The 19,526-nt window shown below is 44.5% G+C and overlaps 1 protein-coding gene across 5 annotated transcripts in view; it reads right to left on the bottom strand.

Moving 5' to 3' along the window:
• The window catches only part of SYT7 (synaptotagmin 7), a 232,156-nt gene that overhangs the window by 55,070 nt on the left and 157,560 nt on the right, over nt 1-19,526 (bottom strand). For 2 of the 5 annotated variants that reach the window (XM_083498042.1, XM_083498041.1), the window contains exon 3: nt 17,791-17,870. In XM_083498042.1, coding sequence (XP_083354168.1) covers nt 17,791-17,870 — 80 coding nt within the window. Of the gene's footprint in view, nt 1-4,762; nt 5,126-10,431; nt 10,648-11,808; nt 11,941-17,790; nt 17,871-19,526 lie in introns of all 5 variants that reach the window. The other 3 variants (XM_083498038.1, XM_083498039.1, XM_083498040.1) reach the window with 3 other exon arrangements.

Genomic DNA, 19,526 nt, shown 5'->3' with positions numbered 1-19,526 from the left:
AATACTGCCTAGCTTTGGCTTAGCAAAGCCCAGCTCTGAGAGGTCTGCACCAAGCTATTCCCTAATAACTTCCATGGGGTAAAATTCTACAGCCTTCCTAAGCAGCCCATGTTCCATTGCTCAGCTGCTTTTATAGCTCCGCCAGTGTTTTACTTAAATATTTCCTGGAGCAAATTCTCCTTGTGTATTATCCAATCTTCCCTGAATCTTTTGAGGAACTCCCAGTCTCTTCCGACATACTTTTGAATAACGTGCCCCCTCTCCCCCTAACATTCCTGTCACTAGGCTATAAATTCATCAGTTGCCTTCAGCCCTTCCTCATACAATTTGCCTTCCAAAACTGTTGTCATCCTTATAGCCATAGCTTTTTTCCTCTGAATTGTTTCTAATTTCTGTGTCACAGAGATGCCGCAGGCTCAACAGCAGTTTGGCAGGCTTTATAGCATCAGCTGAATACCACTACTGTTTATTAACTCTTACTGAGAGTGTCTATATGACCAAAGACTACAGCAGCTAAAAACAACTGATCATGTCCCTGTGAGCTCAGGAAAGTATTATCAAAGCGACTTAACCGCCACTAGTGGTAAGGGAACAGCACCAATATACTAGTGGTTTTATCTAGCATCAACTTTTATAAAGGAGCTGTCACATAAAGGACTTTTGCTTAGTTTTTTATTGATATTTGGACCTCCTGGGCAGCCATGATTTCACTTTTGTTGAGTACACATCTCTTCCCTGCTCCTTTCCTGGAACTTATAATTACTTAAATCCTCCTTATTTTAACCCAGTGCACCTACAAATACAAAAGTGTTGAGGAGCTTTTTTCAAATGAGATTCTAAGTCCTGCATTCCGAGGTAATTGGGACACTCCTGGCTACAATGTTAAACCAACTGACTCAGGAGCAATTCCCATGGAATTCAATAGGATGTGTACAGTACCTCTGTGTGGTTAGGATCATACTGTAAGAGAGTCAACCTGTTATGAACCCAAGGGATTATGTGCACTGGAGATGTTGCTTCTTCAGCTAATTAAAAGGAGGTCCTAGCAAGATCCCAGGTGGTACATTCTAGGAAACTTATGTGCTCTTGTCCTACTTATTTGTCCTTTATTTGGCTTTATTGTGAGCTTAGAGCCATGTTGAATTTTTCTTTGATGTCTTAGCACACTTTATCGTAATCATGGACTTTTGAACCAATGGAAAATATTACCTAAGCTTCTTAGCACTGCCGCTCAACAAACTATCTTTTGCAATGTTTTGACTTTCTACATACTTTTATGGTATTTTTAAAATAAAAACTCTAATTTTATTTTACTTTATTCTTCATCCACTAAGTGCAATTTTTAAATAGGTAATATTCATTTGGCTCACCTTATTCCAATGTTACTCATGGTAGCCTTATCATTACTGTGATTTGGTAGGTGCTCTCAAGGAGGGAATGGCCAGGCAAGGAAACACCCCTGAGCAGTAAGTATAGTGTTTTTGCCTGCTTTGGAGTTAGTGATAAAATGATGGCAGCCACACCCATGTGGGTTGAGGAAGTAGCACAAAAATATCATGAGATTAGCCTGATTTTGGCTTCATTTAAAATATCACAGCTAAGAATGCTAAAGTAAAAGAAAAAAAGCAATTATTTGTCCATAGTCCCTTTTGTGAGGTCCCTGATCACACACACTGCCTCAGGTAACTATTTGGGTGGCATTCCACTCTATGTAGCTCTATGTAGTTTGTAAACCCATGCGGAAAGCACACACAGCACCAGTGGCATTCAAAATAAACAAAAAATTCCTTCCAGTAGCACCTTAGAGACCAACTAAGTTTGTTATTGGTATGAGCTTTCATGTGCATGCACACTTCTTCAGATACACTGAAACAGATACACTTCTTCAGTGTATCTGAAGAAGTGTGCATGCACACGAAAGCTCATACCAAGAACTAACTTAGTTGGTCTTTAAGGTGCTACTGGAAGGAATTTTTTTATTTTGACTATGGCAGACCAACACGGCTACCTATCTGTAACTGAAACAGAAGTTACCAGACCCTTATATATAGTTAGAGGGTGGGGAGGGGTATTACTCAGAAGGGTGGTTGGAATGGGTGATTGGCTGATAGGTGTGGTAAACCTGTTGACGACTGTTAACGACTGCAATTGGTCTTACAGGAAAAAGCAAGGGGTGAGATGGCTAAAAATAGTTTTATCATGTATAATGAGAATAAGAATTCAAGGGTCTGGTGACTTCTGTTTCAGTCTATCTGAAGAAGTGTGCATGCACACAAAAGCTCATAACAATAACAATCTTAATTGGTCTCTAAGGTGCTATTGGAAGGAATTTTTTAATTTTTTGTTTCGACTACGGCAGACCAACATGGCTACCTACCTGTAACTAAAATAAATTAACTTACTGTTAATCATATGTGCTTGTATACATGAGAGTTTGTGGTTGAGCTGGGAATCTTACAATCTACCAAGTCCTCTTGTGGCAGTGCCTGGCCCACAGCTATCCTTCTTCCAAATTCTCACCATGGACTTCCTTAGCCGCGCTGAAAAATCCCACCAACTGAAGAGTATAATGCCCTCCCTGAAGCTTAAACGCACCACAACTTCAATTCCCTATGTACCATTCAGATGAATGGCTAATTGTAAAAATTACTCCAAGCACGGGCAAATATTGGCTCACGTTATGGCAAAGAGAAGCGCAACAATCTCCCTCCTGCAAAGAAGTAAGGGACATTGTCAAATTCCTAGATAAGGTGACAGTGAAGGCTTCAGCTTAACCATTGGCGCCTGGAATTTAGAAGCTGTCACCAACAGGGAAAGTATTTAAGACAGATTAAAAATCACACGCTTCAAGCCGCTCTGACAAAGCTGCCTTTACAGATCACAGCAAGGAGGATCTGAAGGACTGATAGGCAGGGATTTGGTGGATAAAAAGACCAAACCCCTGTTTGTGAAGGGGAACTGAAGAGTCACCTCTTTCTGGGAGGGTTTGTCAGCTTTGCAGTGATGTAAAGAAAACCTCGGTGCAGGAGAAGGGGAGAAAATCTCTCCTTAATGTTACAAGGCAGCTTTCTCCCGTAAAGAGGCAACATTTGTGCTGGGGGCTGTGCGCTAGGTTGGGATGTGGGGAAATTGGGTTCAAATCCCTGCTCAACCATGAAACGCCTAAAGTGGCCAAGGGTCCATCATTTGCAAATTCCATTTGAACTTTTGGGGATGGGATGCATTCACCCACTTTGCATACCACATTCCCCGGTTGCTCAGCTTAAGCAGAAACCTGCACTCATGGGCTACAATATTAACATAGCTGTGGAATGGAAGAAATTAGAAGGTCATCTAATCCAGTCCTTATGCTGAGACTGGACCCCTGTATTTAAAGGATCTATTTCCATTACACTGTGCCAAGAGCTAAGAGTACATGGGTCCAGGCTGTGTCATGGCAGAAGTGACCATGGGGCAAAACAAACGTTATAACATCAAATGTTCTTATTTTCAGAAAGGATAACAACTGAACCATTATAATGGTTATATCTATGTTTGTTAAATGAACAGGAGAACAGCTCTCCCCATACGAACTGACTCAGCCCCCCCCCCCTGCAATTATCATCTGAGGCCTTTCTTCCTGTTCCTCCTCTGTGAGAGGTCCAGAAGGTGGCAACATGAGAACAGGTCTTTTCTGCAGTGGCTCCCTGCTTGTGGAATGCTCTCCCTGGTGCCTTTGTTACTTATCTTTAAGTGCCAGGGGAAAGTATTCCTCTTCTCCCAGGCCTTTGGCTGATTAAACAATCTGTAACCTTTTAAAATGTGTGTGTGTTGGGGCTGGTGGTGGTATGGTTCTTCTTGGTTACTATGGTGTGTATTTTTGTGTTTTTATATTGTAAACCATCCTATGATCCTTGGATGAAGGGCGCTAAATAATAATAATAATAATAATAATAATAATAATAATAATAATAATAATAATGGCTGTAGCTGGAGATTCCACTGTATATAATTAGAAAGCTGAGGAACCCAACAAAGCAATGGCTACTAGAATAATTTCAACATGGAAGAAGACAGAGGAGGAGACCCTTATATGTTAAGCTAGTCCTTCTCTCCACCTCACATCAGATTAGGAATAGACAAATTTCTCCACTTTGTTTTTCTCACTTTGAATTTTTCCAGTCTTATTATGCCACATTTCCACATCCATTTGTGATTTTTAAAAATGAAGTTCTCCTAAAAATTCATCAACATGTTAGTGTGCATTTCTTGTAACATACCCATCTTTGTATCCAATTTTTCCTAATACACACATTTTTAAAGCGTTTTTTTCAGAATGTCATGCATTTTGCTACTTTCACTAATATATGCATACCTTTCCCCTAATATACATATTTTTGTACACATTTTTGGTGGCAGAATTGCATCAAAAAATCCAGAGAAGTATGAATTCTGAAGGACAGCTGTGTTTCAGGTTGCAAGTGTTCCAAGAAGGGTGAATTGGGTGGCTTCATATTGAAATGTGAACCGATCCAAATAAGAAGATTAGAATTTGGAATGTGAAACTGGGCAGTTTGGGTGGTGTCTAAGGAGAGAAGGAGAATGCTGATCCTTCAGCTGGTGATGAGCTAGCTGCATGACAGTACGAGCTGACTGTCTCTCTCACATTGCTGCCTTCGGGGGGCGGGGGGGTCAACTGCCTGTCTCAACACAGGGCTCAAAACTAATGGAGCAACAAACAAGTGCAAGAACATGCAGAGAGAAAAAGAGAAAGATAACTTACAGGAAAGACTTCATATCCAAGCCTCGATTCCGAATCTGCCCCACCACATGGTCCCAGCTCCCAGGATTGGAGCGGCTACGACCACCACCTGTCCTGTGCTTGGAGCCAGCAGGGGTCCCTTGCCGTGACTGCGCGCTCCGACAGCCCCGGGGATTGCCACTGGTGGAGGTGGTGTGGGACTGCAGGTGGCCCAGGCTCTGGCTGGTGGTGGGCTGGCTGTGGTTGGGTTTCTGGTGCTGGCTGAGTGGCTGTTGGAGACTCTGCTGGCGCATGAGGGTGCGCGGGCGCTGGCATTTCGGGTCTCCTGCTGAGGTGGGGATATACTCAAGGGTAGTGGCTGTGGACATGGTGGAATCCTCAAAACTTAGGGAAGTGAAGGGCGAGGGAAAGGAGAAAAAGGAGAAGAAGGTAAAGGGGCAAAATTGGAGGAAGGAAAAGCAGATAGTTAGAGAGAAGATGCCCCAGCACAGCACTCTCTCTGCCAGGCACCTTCGGAAGTAGCAAGCCGTCATTTGGGGTTGCAGCTGCACCTCAGCTTCTCCAGCAGCATGGAGCCCCCGCCCTGTAGCCATTTTGCGGCCTTCCTTGCTTGTCAGTTCTTGAGCTCAGTGTGAGATTGCTTGCGAAGCGACTTCTCCTTTCCGTGCTCCTTTGCTTGTAAGGAGGCTCAGAACACCAACTCTCGTTTCCGAACTAATTAGGCTGCTTTGTGAAGGCAAATCCCCTGGTGCCTGTGCTGCTGCCTGTGACATGCAGTGCACCCAACAACCACTTTCCCCACTGGCTGTGTCTGAATCAGCACACCTCACCCAAGTGGCAGTGGGAATAGGAACTCTCACATGTCCTAGGAATGGTGTCACGGACACTGATGGCCAAGCTGGTGGCATGCTCCAGGGCTCAAGTTTTATTTTTTAAATGAGGCTGTAGGAGTTCCCTACTCTCATCTTGAATACAGGTAGCTTTGTCTTCCAGAGCACATAGTTACACTTAATAGGGTTGCCAACTTTTTGCAGACAGAATTCTATGCCTTTAACAGCTGCAAGGTAGTCAGAAATGAAACTGCTGTAGCTTTTCCTGCTACTGTGTGCCAAAGTTGGCATTGGGATTTGCACTTTTGCCTGTTACATAGCAGTGAAAGGCATAGAAACCTGTCCACTGAAAGGTGGCAAACTGAGGGAGTTGTAATAATTACAATAGACATGTCGGGCTTGGATTTGTTAGGCCAGGCGTGGACAACTTCTCAGTATTTATATTCCTAAAAGTTGCCATATTGTCTTCTCTCACATGAAACATTCCAGTGAAATTTGGGGAGCTGTTTGAGAAGGGAACTAAACTTGAAGGTTGCAGGCCTCTGTTTTCAAACATGTGTCACTGTCAGACAGCTGCAACACAATGTGTGTGTGTGTGTGTGTGTGTGTGTGTGTGTGTGTGTGTGTGTGATTCCAGAAGAAGAGGTGAGTGGGAGAGGGGTGCTGAAACTTTCCTCCATACACTGTTTTGAGTGATCAGATGCAAAAGAGCAAAAGGCTTCTGTCCTTTTGTGCAGAAGAGGGAATTTCAACAGCTTGTCATAAAAGCTACACCTGCTGAAATTCTCTTTTCTGCAAAACTATGAAAAGAGCATGAGTCCTGCCATCTTTGGCATCTGTCCATTCCATCACTGCACCTCCATCTTCCGAGGCCACTTTCCTCCTATCTGAGCTTCATTCTGGTCTTATACCACAGCTGAAAAGCTGAAGCTGGGTTGCATGGTAGCAGGTGGGGAGGGGGAGGGGTTGGGAGGCAAAAAGTAAGCTCCCACACCTCCACTTGAAATTGCCATCACTTACTTTTTGGCTGTTCAGTGTGACCTGTGTTTGAAGATGCATGCCTTGTTCTGCCCTCAAAATCAGGACTGAAGCACATCACACAGTGAGGTGTCCTCCACCTACTGAGAGTGATGCATGATGCATAGTTTGGTATAGCTATGCCTTACTGCAGAGGTAGCTACTTTGGTACCCTCATGATGCTGTTGGGCTAACCATCTTCCATCAGCTCCAGCCAGCTTGGATGGATGACGGGAGTTGTAGTCCAACAGCATCAGGAGGGCACCACATTTGGTATCCCTGATGTACGCCCCTACAGATGTGTGAGAGAGCCTTGTAGGAATGGTCTGTAGCCTGTGGACAGTGAAGCACAGGACAGAACATATGGCTTGAAAGACAACACAAGAAGTGCAGATTGCTGTCAAAAATACATGACGGAGCCCCACAGCTAACCACACAGAACAAGTGGTTGAGCACACATTCAGAAACACAATGCAGATATTAGCTAACCATTCAGCCAAAGACTTGAGAAGAACAGACATAGCTGATCACACTGTTAGATGAAAGGACAGGAGGGAAGGCATGCAGGTACTCACAAAAAAGGCCTCATAGTCAGGGCTGTTCATTTTCTGATGGTCTGCACTTGCAGAATTCCAGGTGGAATTTGATATGAGCAAAAGGATTTAGATTCCTGAACATTTTTTAGGAACATGGGAAGCTGCCTTATACTGAGGTCCCCCTATTGTTTCATCTATTGTTTAGGGTTTCAGATAGGAGCTTCCTCCAACCCTATCTGGAGATGCTGGGGGTTGAACCTGAGATATTCGGCACATAAAACATGTGCTTTACCATTGACTTATGCACCTTTTCCTTCATTTATTTAGAAATGCTTTATAAGCCTTTATGTTTGTGGAATTAGAACTAAGAGCTCACTGGCATTACTGGGTGGCAGAGTGTTATGGCATGCATAGCTAGCCATCCTTCTCTTGTGACCTTTAATCATCTTCCTGCTTCTCAGTTACCTGCCACCACATCTGCTCTTGCCCTTGCCCCAAGTTCTAAATTTTAGCAGAAAGCCGAGTTCAAGTACAGAGTGCAGATTTGCATCCACCTTACTGAATCGCATAACTTGTTTTGAGTGCTTGATTTGCCTTTCCGCAGTAGAGAATTGGCTTTCCTTCCTTTCAAATTTTAAAACACCATTTCTGAACAGCCCTGCCTGCAGTTTAAGCCAAAGCCAGAGTTAGGAGTGGGAAAACAAGTGCACAGGAAAGGGATGTGTACAATAAATGACAAAGCATGTAATACAACAGGATGGCTGAGAAAGCAGGCTGTTGAAGGCATAACGGTTAAGCTCTGAAGGATGCCTTTGGGTGTGCCCCCGAAGGACATGGCTGGCCTCATGCCTGAGTATCTCACAGAAACGGCCAATCCCTGAGGCAGGTGTGTCAACATGTGACAGGAGAGAGGTGCACAGGCGGCCGATCACCCACCAGTCTTACTGCTTCCCAGCTCTGCTTCTCCCCAAGCCCTCCTGCTTTCTCAGGGTGGAGCATCTGACAGCAGTCACTCTTGAGCAGCCAGATGGGGCTGACTGTGCCAAAATATTTCACAGGCCACTTTGTGTAGAAATTAAAGCCAACCTAGTTCTTAGGTTTAACCAAGGAGGCACAGAAACCAGGACCTCGTGGCAGAAGGGTTCGAGCGTTCCTTACTTGCTGCTGGCCTGACCTGAAAGCCACCTCCACCAAAAACAGCAAAGAAATGCTGATGCCAGGGACGTAATGGCAAAGTGGTGGAATCTTTTTGTGTTGAGAAGAGAAGAGAAGAGAAGAGAAGAGAAGAGAAGAGAAGAGAAGAGAAGAGAAGAGTGAGGAGGAAGAGCAAGAGAGAAAGAGAAAAGAAAGAAAAGGAAAGGAAAGGAAAGGAAGGACTTGTGAAAACCTATATAAGCAAAGAGCCCAACACCCCCTTTTCTTGCCTTGGAAAATTATTCAGGTAGCTCTGCATGCATCTGCTACCAGTGAGCTTGTTTGGATCATGTACTGAGCCCCTAAGCCCAACCCCCCCTGCTGCCAGGCATGAGGCAGAAATGGACCTTTCCAGCCACTGCCTTCTTCACATGCAGTGACCTCATTTCAGTTTTCTATCAAATACTAAATTAGTCCAATTTTCAACCTCTCAGTCACAGGAAACTAAAATTGGCTCTCCTAGGCCTGGAGCCAGCAGACTATATAAATTTCTATCAAGGGTAATTGTGGTGTGGGAAGCAGTCCCAGTGCTGTAGGGACTGTACCATTTACACCTGGCCCTCTGGCATACCTGTGGGTACCTTATCCCACTTCCAATTCCTATCACAAGGCTATTGTGCAAGCAGACAGGTAGGCTATCTCAGACAGACAGACAAAGCAAAGTAGCGCTCCATCACAGAAACACACATGCCAGATACAGGGACAATCCAGTCACAAAAATCTTCATTATGAGGGATGTATATGACAGATTAGTTTACTCCACAATGAAAACTTCATTTAGTCAGAAAATGCTTCAATGTCTAGGACTAATCTAGATATGAATTAATATTAAGACTTTTGGTCTCCGCTGAGAACATGGATTCAATAGGATAGCTCCTTAGATGTCAGGAATGAGGCACCTGACAGGACAAATGAACTACCAGTCATTTCCTGAGTCCACATTGGTTTTGAGAAGCCACATAGGAATGCTCATTCAGTAGTGTCAAGAGGAAGATCTGTTTGGAAACCTAATGGAAGATAAGCCCACTAATAAAGACAGTTATGGGATCTTTCTGCTCAAGACACAAGGAGCATCTATGAGAGATAAAAAGGTCTGGGATGAATCACACTCTGATCTCACACTTCTGGACAGCTCACACTAGGATCACCTTGTAGCTCACAGTAAATTTACTCAGAATCATCTAATAGCGCAGGTAATGCTACAGTTGCTATGGTCAGCCCTTTGGCCTGACCTATCATGCAGCCCTTATCTACTGATGGGCAGTCCACTGAAAGCTGCTAATAGAGTCATAGCTCTCTTCTCCTGAGCCTTTAACCTCTAATTGGTTAAAGGTAAAGGTACCCCTGACCATTAGGTCCAGTCGCGGACGACTCTGGGGTTGCACACTCATCTTGCTCTATAGGCTGAGGGAGCCGCCGTTTGTCCACAGACAGCTTCCGGGTCATGTGGCCAGCATGACTAAGTCGCTTCTGGCGAAACCAGAGCAGCGCATGGAAACGCCGTTTACCTTCCCACCGGAGCGGTACCTATTTATCTACTTGCACTTTGACATGCATTCGAACTACTAGGTTGGCAGGAGCAGGGACTGAGCAACGGGAGCTCACCCCGTCGCGGGGATTTGAACCGCAACCTTCTGATCAGCAAGCCCTAGGCTCTGTGGTTTAGACCACAGTGCCACCAGTGTCCCTTCTCTAATTGGTTAGTATTATAAATTAGCCAACTAAGGATTACATAGTGATAACACTTACTAAAAGTGAAATCCTTTTTCATATGGCAAAATTCTGTTTCTTTTATTGATTTGCATATTCTCAAGACTACTTCCATATGAAGCCAGTGTGTGTGTGTGTGTGTGTGTGTGTGTGTGTGTGTGTGTGTAATACAGCCCTCTGCTCCTGCACAACAGAACTGATCCCAGGGCACAGCAGACTGTTCCATCAGGTATCACAACCATCACCTATGCTTTCCTCTGCTCTGCCTGAATCTAGCACCAAGATGGTAGCTGGGTTTGGTTTCTCCCCCTCCCCCTCCCTGCCCCCGCCCTCAGCCCATCCCTAGCTACAAGGACTTCTGCGTCACAAGGCCAGGCCAGGCCTGTAATGTACTCTCACTCACTTGGATAGGCTGAGCTTCCCTGCTGCTAGGTGGCTCTGCACCGTTTGCCATCGACCTCTCCCCGCCTTCCCAATGCTGGGCTCGCTGTGGGCAGACACGCTGCTCTTCATGCCGTCCTCTCGGAGCTGCTGCCTCTCCCCGTGGCGTCCTTCCCGCTCCCCAGCCAATCCTGAGGTGGCTGAAGCAGCCAACTTTGCACCTGACAACAAGGTGCCACTGGGGCACGTCAGGAGAGGAAGGTGGCCGGTGGTTGTGAGAAGGAGGTCACGCAAAGAGGAGGGGGGAAAAAGAGAAAGAGAGAGAGAGAAAGAGAGAGACAGAAAGAAAGAGAGAAAGAGAGAGACAGAGACAGACAGACAAGGGACAGACAGACAGACAGAGAGAAAGAGAGACATCAGCACTGCAAAAGAAAGGGCCAAGGAGAGCCTTTGTCCCAGGCAAAGACAGCAGGCAGCCCTGGCTTGGTTGTGAGGTTATGATTGCAGCCAAAAGTTACTTTATTCCATAGACAAAGAAGGGTTGAACAATGGATAAGGCCATTGGGAGAGGCACTGTGCAGGCGAAGGGAGAGAAAAGCCATGTTAGTGAGAGAGCTTACCACTGCCATCACCATCACCACACAGTGCAGATGCAGAGAACACGCTGAGAGGGTGACCAAAACGGGCAACCCCGTCCTGTGCTGCAGAGAAGGTGGAGGGGTGTGAGGGGTAGGAGAGCCAAAGGAACTGGAGGCGGGGGGCAGGGAGGGAAAGGTGCCGGCCTCTCTTAGGGAGCTGCTTAAGGCAGTGGTTCTCAACCCATTGGGAGCACCGTACAAGCCTAGCAAGCCGAACGTCTGAGCCAAGGCCCCTCCAGAACAACAGGACTGCTCTAAGTTTGTGATTGGGCTCTAAGGCCTTGGGCAATGTTGGCCATTGTTTCCATTTGGGTTGGTTTATGTGACTATTGTGTGTATTGGGTTTAAAGCAGAGTACAGAAGCCAACCACTTGGTTGGAAGGCCTACCCTGAGAGTGAATAGTCAGGAGCTTGACCTGATGCCAACGAATCCAGAAGAACACTATATTGCACTGGGACCAGAGAAAAGGGGGAATCCACTGCATCAACCACACAAGTCTGTCATACCAAGTACCAGTGCAAATGCCAGTAGTTGGGAACCACTGAATTAATGGATGAGAAGGGGGAGGGAGGGAGGGAGGGAGGGCAGGAGGGGTTGCTCGTCTCCATGGCCATTTGTCCATGGGGAGGGGGTGGAGTGTGAGGGAAGAGGTAGAAGGGGGAAGAAGGGGAAGGGGAAGGGGAAAGCAGGAAGGGGAGGTTGGAAGAAGGGTGTGCATATACTCACTATATATGATCAAATCAGTTAAAGAGAGACTCACTTGAGGGAAAGTCGTGGATCACCATACGGGGCGTAAGGTGATATGTTTAGTATAAACTCCTTGGGAGGGTAGGAGCTCCATTTCTGCTGCACTGTGTTGTCATTGTTATTCCAAAAGTCTCTGTCTAGATCACTACATCAGCCGGTGATGAGGGGAGAAAAATAAAAATAAAAAAGGGAAATACAAGAGAGAGAATCTAAATTCCTGCGAGGGGAGGAAGGAGAAGAAAAAAAAAACAAACCCCAAATGAGAGACAGCGAGGTCAGAGTGGTGATTTCTCCTCCTGTGGAAGGTAAGCTCTGTGCCTCACACCCACATGTGTACACACACACACACACACACACACACACAGAGGGACAGGTGGGAACAGGAGGTAAAGCTGGAGGAAGACAGGAGCAGGCACCTCCAGAATCTGGTGGAGAGAGAGAAAGAGAAAGAGAGAAAGAGAAAGAGATGGCGTGCAGTTAAAGAAGTTTCCCTCAGACGGCCTTACAACTTGCCTTCTCAGGCCCTCCATTTTGCCTCCTGGGAAGGACAAAGTAGTGCCATTTTGCGTGCACTACTCATTTTTCAGTCTTCATCTAATATGGAGCCTTCTAGAGAAGGATTGCAATAGCACCTAGCACAATGGCAGCATCTTTTTTTTATAGAAAAAATAAAAATAAAAAATAGTAGTAATTTCTGTCCCAACCCCAAAATATTGGCAGGACCTACTGCTGCTTCTGAGGAGAGAATATAATCTCTTCCAAGTGGTTCTCTGTGCAGAACGCATGCATCAGATTAGAGATAAATGTAACAGAGAAGCAGCAAAGAATCTTGAGTGTCAGGTTAGGGAGAGCGACTCACCAAGATGGTTCCTGTGAGGCACTGAAGTAGAGTGTTATAATTCTATCAAGTGTATAGCAATGTGGCGCACTTGAGCGGTATAAAAACCATGGGATTTTGTTCACGTGTACTGAAGTGAAATTCAAGAAAATCACTGGGAGAGAATTAATTTGAGCAAGGCTTTGGCCTCTGAACCCTTTCCCCATGCCTGCCAGGATGTGTGCCTGGAGCATGGGAAGAAATAATAAAGATGACTCTGGATGCTTGTCATCAAGAAGAGGGCCTCACGCAGCCTGAGGGATGTGGCATGTCCTCACATGGATCTTCTGCTCAGTTGTGCAGAAGGAGCCAGGGAGGGCGATCTGTATTGAATTAGAGGCTGTGCACTGGCAATATTCTCTAAATAGGCCATGACTCCCACTCTATGATCTGATAGAGCCTGACTAAACCATCTTCTCCTGATTTTAGAGCTCATCAAATGGCTACCTAGCACTTGTTTCACAGGACTGAGATCTGACAACAATGGTCTTTGAAGTCAAGAGGCTCTTTGGTAAATTTATTGGAGACATCAAAGGTTCCTTCCAGGGTACACTTCTGTGCGCAGTCCATTCGCTGCTCATTAACTGTCCTCCTTTCGGGCTTGAGGATGAAAAGGCTTTCCACTGGCCTCTTGAGACACATAAGAGAAGAAAATGAAAAACCTGGGATAAAGGGTAACTGCATTTCCCCCATATGACCTGTTTATTCAGCATTTGTCTTGGGCGTTGAGTTCACAGAAAGCGTTTCCCCACACTTTCCAGTGCATTCTTCTTATTTTCTTGCGCAGAACTTCGCAATCAACTATACGCGCACAACCTGAATTTACCAGGACGTGATTGAATCCCACGCCAAAATAGCAGCAGTCTGCAAGCGCCTGAACTCAAGGCTCATTTGCAGGGAATGGAAACACAAAGAAAAGTGTTACAAGGAAGTGGGGAAAGTGGAGAGGCAAACATCTCTCCACTGTGAATCTCTGCTTGCCTTCCTCCTCATCTGTCACTTGCCTTGTTGAGCTTGGGATCAGGGGTGTCATAGAGGCCTCCTGTAATGCTGCAATAGGACTGTGCAAGGGAAACACTTCTGCTGCTGTGCAATGTGAGAGAAGAGTCCCAGGCTTTCAATATTGCTATGTTTAGTAGCGGTTACTGCTGTTGCATCATGGTGATCTTGACCCACTCATAGGCATAGCCATCCAGTGAGAGCAGAATGTACACAGCCTGCCAGGTCCCAAAGACACCAGGGAGACAACAGTGAGTATCACACATTTATGATAAAAGAACAAGACCCCAGATCTCTGTATTCATCACATATGGTTCTGCTAAGGATTTAGCTAATGGAAAGCAGTGCTACTCAGAGACTCAAGCTACAGATGGGTCCGTGCATCCAATGATGCAGTATCTACCTATATGCAAGTATGTGCACACATACACACTCACTCATGCAAAATATGAGATGTAAGCACACATCTACATACAGTGCGCGCACGCGCACACACACATATATATGAATAATCACACATAAATGCTTGCACAACACAAATGCACACATACTGAAATGTCACCAATCTTTCTGTTTGGGGGTCAAACTAGATGTCACTATAAGGGCACAGCATCGGGAGCAGTCATGAATATGTTTTTTTCTTTATTGGGTCAGCCAATGACTATGGTATGCAGGAAGGTGAGGTATCCCTTCCCTCCACAACCACAGTCCAAGATGAAAATGCACCCTGTATGCAGCTATAGGGCTTAGAATAAAAGCTCCCACTGGCAACAACAGGAATATTCTTTCTAAGCTTGCAGGGAGAGAAGCGTTGCCCTTGGGATTGTGTCTGGAGAAGGAAATAATAAACTTCACCTCTGTGCATGCTGTGGTCCTGATGACAATTGCCCTCCTCACGCACTTGTTAAATAAAGGAAAACCATATACATGCAGCTTAATGCTACATATTTAGTTTGTGCAGTTTGGCCCTCCATATCATCACCCCAGTGGGTTTCTTGGCACCAAACAGGAGGAGATACAGGTCAGAAAGTGCCAGATGTTCACACTTTTGAAGGAACACTCCTTTCACCAGATCCACATAGTTCCATGGGATGTAATCAAGTTCTCTTATTTCACAACATCTCAGCGTCACCACTGAACTCCTTGGAATAAATGCCAGATCTCTGCAGTGTCCTGTACTGCAGAAAATTTGACTTGGCAGTCGCATAGGCAGATGGCAGCAAGGAACTGAGGGTTAGCTTGTATTATCATACTGGAAGGCAAAACACCAGCCATGTTGCAAAACTGATACTTAATCATGCTCTCGGGAAATGTGAGTTTTTAATCATTCCTGAAGATGAGACAAAATATCAGTTTTGCCATATGGGTGTGCATCTACAAGGAATTGTAATCATGGGAGAAATTTCACCCCAACGTGATGTATCCCTATCATATAAACTCAACTCATCGTAAGTAATTGTTGCAGTGTGAAAGAAAGGGAAGAACTAAATGGAAGAAAGGGAAGAAATAAATGGAGACCCATCTTCAATTGAGCTATGAGTACAGCTGCATTGATGAGTCCAAAGAACAGCCTAGGCACCTTAAAGGTTTTCTTCCACCACATTGCTCAGCACAGCAGCTTCATGTGCTTCTGCAGTACTCAAATACCGTGATATGCTCACCTCTTCCTTGCTTCTAAGGGAAAGTTCTGAGTTAATCACTGGGTAACTAGGTGAAAATCCTAAACACACTGACTAGGAAGCAAATCCCATTGGAAACAATGGGGCTTACTTCCAAGTAAGCATGCATAGGAATGCACTGTCAGGCTTTAATCCTATGCCATTTACTTAGGAGAAAGACCCACTGAAATCAGTGGCCTTGAGTCCAAGTTAACATGTACAAAGATCGGGTTATAAATCTTTTCTACACAGAACACCCTTTGTTGTATGTTATAGCCCTTAACCCACCACACCCTCCAGGGACAAAAAGAAGGAAGCATCGACTTTGAAGAAGTCCAGCTCAAGGAGCTGAGCAGAATCATCTCCTGCCAACAAACCAGAAACATTGTAAACATTTTGGGGGAACAAGTACAGTTTTAACAAGGGTTAGGTTACAAATGTAGATGAAGTATATATAGAAAATGTTATGTGACACACATTACTTTAAAAAAGAGAGTAAGTGTTCTAGGTCTCTCTCCTCTGTTAGCCTTCAAACCAAATGACAGTAGGTCCTCAACAATATTTATCGTAAAGGTCTCAAGAAAATGCAACGAAAGAAACATTCAAGTAAAAGCAGGGGTTCCTATGCAGCAAAATTGGGAAAACCTATTCTTTATGTAAGACAATGAGAAGAAAGAGACCCAGAAGTGTTTATAGAGAAGGGTGGGCCCTATCATATTATCGGAAAGCTGATAAAGGATAAAGCTTAATAGAACTCTTCCACAGCAGGCTAAGGAAGAGCAGCATATAATTGGTGGGAATGTGGAATTTGGCTTAGTCCCCAGCTTCCTGCTAGAGAATATTTTCATATAACCAGAGGGGCTTAAATCACAGTGACATGGACAAATTTGCTGTTTACAGTTTGTCCCACTGCTGAGTCTGCCACTTTACTACTACACAACTCATTGCCAAGTCATTTCTTTGTGTGAACATACACAGCCACAAAGGAACCTGGAGTGAGTCCATAGACCACAATGACTTGGAGTTGTTTCAGAGGAAAGGATTTATTTATTTATTCAGGCTAAAGGAAGACTATGCAGCCAGCATTTTGCCTGGAACCAATTGCCACAATTTGAAAATGTGGGGGCATAGTCTTAAGGCTCAGGAATCTACATACGTAGAGAATATCCATAACCACCTTGAAGTTGTTGTTGTTGCTTTTGCAGTCAAGCAATAAATAAAATTTATGAGATAAATAATAAATAAAATAATTATCCTCTCACCCCGTGAAAAGGGGCCAGGAGGATTTTACTAACTTTTACATTACAGACACACCTGAGACTAAGCCCTGGAGAAAGAAAATATCGATGGTTTGCTTTTCCATTCAGGAGATTTATCACGTGCCCAGAAACAGAAGAAAGGCTGAACTCTTATTTGGACTGGTATATATCAAGTGTGGATGGCTACATATAAGGCAGAACTGCAATTTGGTACTGATCTCTTGGGTAGTCCGAATCTGTTGACGTCACATGTATAGGGAAGGAGAGAGTCTGAAATGTGTTGAAATACAGGCTGTGCCCAGGGGAAATATCAAAGAAGCAGATAAAATAGTAAATGTGGGGGGTGGGGGAAGGCTTGCAGAAATGTAATAGGGATAGAATTGCTTTTTGAGGGATAGCACTTGGAGTTTTGAGCCTTGGGATGTGGAGGTGTGACTACAGGTGTCAGATTGCTATGGTGAGAGGGTAAGAGTGATATAAAGAGAACAGGCTTATTTTCGTAGGGAAAAGTTTCAGGGTAATAAAAGAAGTGGTGCTACTCTGATGAATGTTGGGACGAGAAATATTTACAGGTGTGCCAAGAGCATTGTCTGGTTGGAAAACATAAAGGTGTATGCACAAGAGTGGGGCATTTACAAAAAATACAGGAACAATTACACAAACTGAAGCAGTATCAGGAGCTGAATGTGTACAACACATGTACAGTGGTGCAGTGGCAGCTGGTGCGGTGGTACTGCGAAGCTGCCCTCCCAACACTGGTGCCACTGCTCCCAACACTGGTGCCATCAGGAGAGGTCTGGGGAGAGACAGAGGGGAGGAGAGCTTGGGGCTGTGTGGACACTCTGGGAGAGAGAATGTGGTGCTTCCGCTGATGGTCTATGCAACCCTGACCTCACCATCACTCAGTCCTGACCAGGTACGCTGCAGAGATACCAATGTTGGGAGGGTAGCCATGCCCTACTACACTGGCTGCTACTGCAGTGGTGTGACATATATATAAATATATATGTGTATATGCATGCTTAAGATTAGAGCAATATGGCAGTGGAGGAGACACGTGACGTGTGCTTAGGACTTTTCAGCTACAGGGTTGCCTGAAGGCAAAACAGCCAACACATCCCCAATGAATATCTTCATTGTGCAGTGATTGTGATCCAAGCACCTCCAGTCCATTCACTCCTATAATTCCTCCTGTGACTTACTTAATGGCTTTCTTTTCACTGCGACCTCGGCTGGAATCTGGAGTTCCCACCGTCTCCAAGGAGTTTTTATAGCGTTTGCCCTGAAATGAAATGGAAAAAGAGAAGGTGAGGATAAGGGTTTATCTGGTGGGAGGAACAGCTTTGCTTCTGAAAGGAGAACAGGAAAAGATCTAGGTAGGTCCCTTCCCCTTGTCACACTTGCAGTGGCACTGTATGTGATTAGTGTTCGGAAACACAAAAGGCCAGCTTTGTCCAGTAGACCCTTTGAAAGTAGAAAATTTGCATAAGTGGACTGTAATATGGGGGTGACCTCCGTAGAAGTTTTTGGTAAGAGAAAATGCTCTGCTAGTCGCAGTGAACTAATATATCTGCTACAGCTAAGGCTGAAAACAGAGTATTGTATAAAGATGGTTTTACTTAGTGCTGTAATTCCACATGCATTTCCTCTTTGTAGATAAAATCTATCAGCAGCTAAAGAAGCATTTACCAAGTCAAACCAGGAGTGCTAAAATCATAAAACCAGAATTGCATCTATCTGATGACAAAGGAAATCTGTACTAGAAATACAAAAACGTATTGGGCTTTGTCAATGATCAACAGATTCCAAACATGATAGCAGAATGGACAGATCCTATGAGGTGATCACCAATGACAGCTTCATACATCACAAAAATGCCCTGGGCATGATGTAGATTTAGTAGATCCACAGCTGATGAAGAATGGACTTAACCAGAGGGAAAGGTAGAAGACTGGTAATTTTAGGTGTTCTTGTACAGCAAACTCAGGCACCCACCATTTAATCCTCAATTTTTAAAGTATTTACTGAAGTGATGACCTGGAAGTCAAAGCCCCTGCTTTTTTTAAAAAAATAATCAAAACAGTTTTATTGAATTACACTGATAATTTAGCAGCATGAGAAAATATTGTTACCTTAGAATTCCTATAACAATATATAACATATACAATATAAAATGCAAAGGGCAGGAGACAAAAAGAAACTGCAGAGTGATCTGGTTACACTGTTTAATTCAGGATTCATCCACATACTTGTGGATTTCTAATCACGGGTCCGACAAGTACTTTTCTGGTCCCACTGTTGTGCTTGGGAAAACCCACTGCTTACTGCTGAATTGGAACAAACGTCAACTGAGTCTTCTGCAGCTATCGGAGCAAACTGAAATGAAATCTCCCTTGCAACTATCTGAAAATAGCTGAGAAGTTGCAGTCCAAGGTTTCCTTTTTGTGCTACTCCTGGAACAGTTCTGTCATATGTGAAAGTCCCAGAATAACTTCTCATGGGGCAGACAAAAGGGGACTTGACACTTTCCCTAATTACACTATTGAGATCTAACCAGATCAGATGCAGATAACACATTCTTTCCTTCTACCTGTTTTTCTCCTTCTCCCCCCACCCCTTTTTATCACAGTGAAGCAGAAATATTCCTACAGTACAGAGTACTGAATGAAATAAAGGAATGGGGATGGTGTTGACTGGGTTGGTATGTGCAATTATCTCTAGAGCTTTGAACATATTTTCTCTTCTCTGCTAGTGTTTATTTGCATGTCCTTGTATTGGTCCATTTAAAAATAATGAAATCAGAACCATTAGGATAGCTCAGTTGGAGGAGCATGAGATCCTTATTGCCAGGGTCGTGGGTTCAAGCCCCATGTTGGACAAAAAGATTCCTGCATTGCAGGGGGTAGGATTTAGATGACCCTTATGCTTGCTTCCAACT

Source organism: Podarcis liolepis, assembly GCF_965112155.1.
Source record: "Podarcis liolepis genome assembly, chromosome: 1".
Classification (NCBI taxonomy): Eukaryota; Metazoa; Chordata; class Lepidosauria; order Squamata; family Lacertidae; genus Podarcis; species Podarcis liolepis.
Note: the sequence above shows the minus strand (reverse complement) of the source record. Positions and strands in the feature narration are given on the sequence as shown.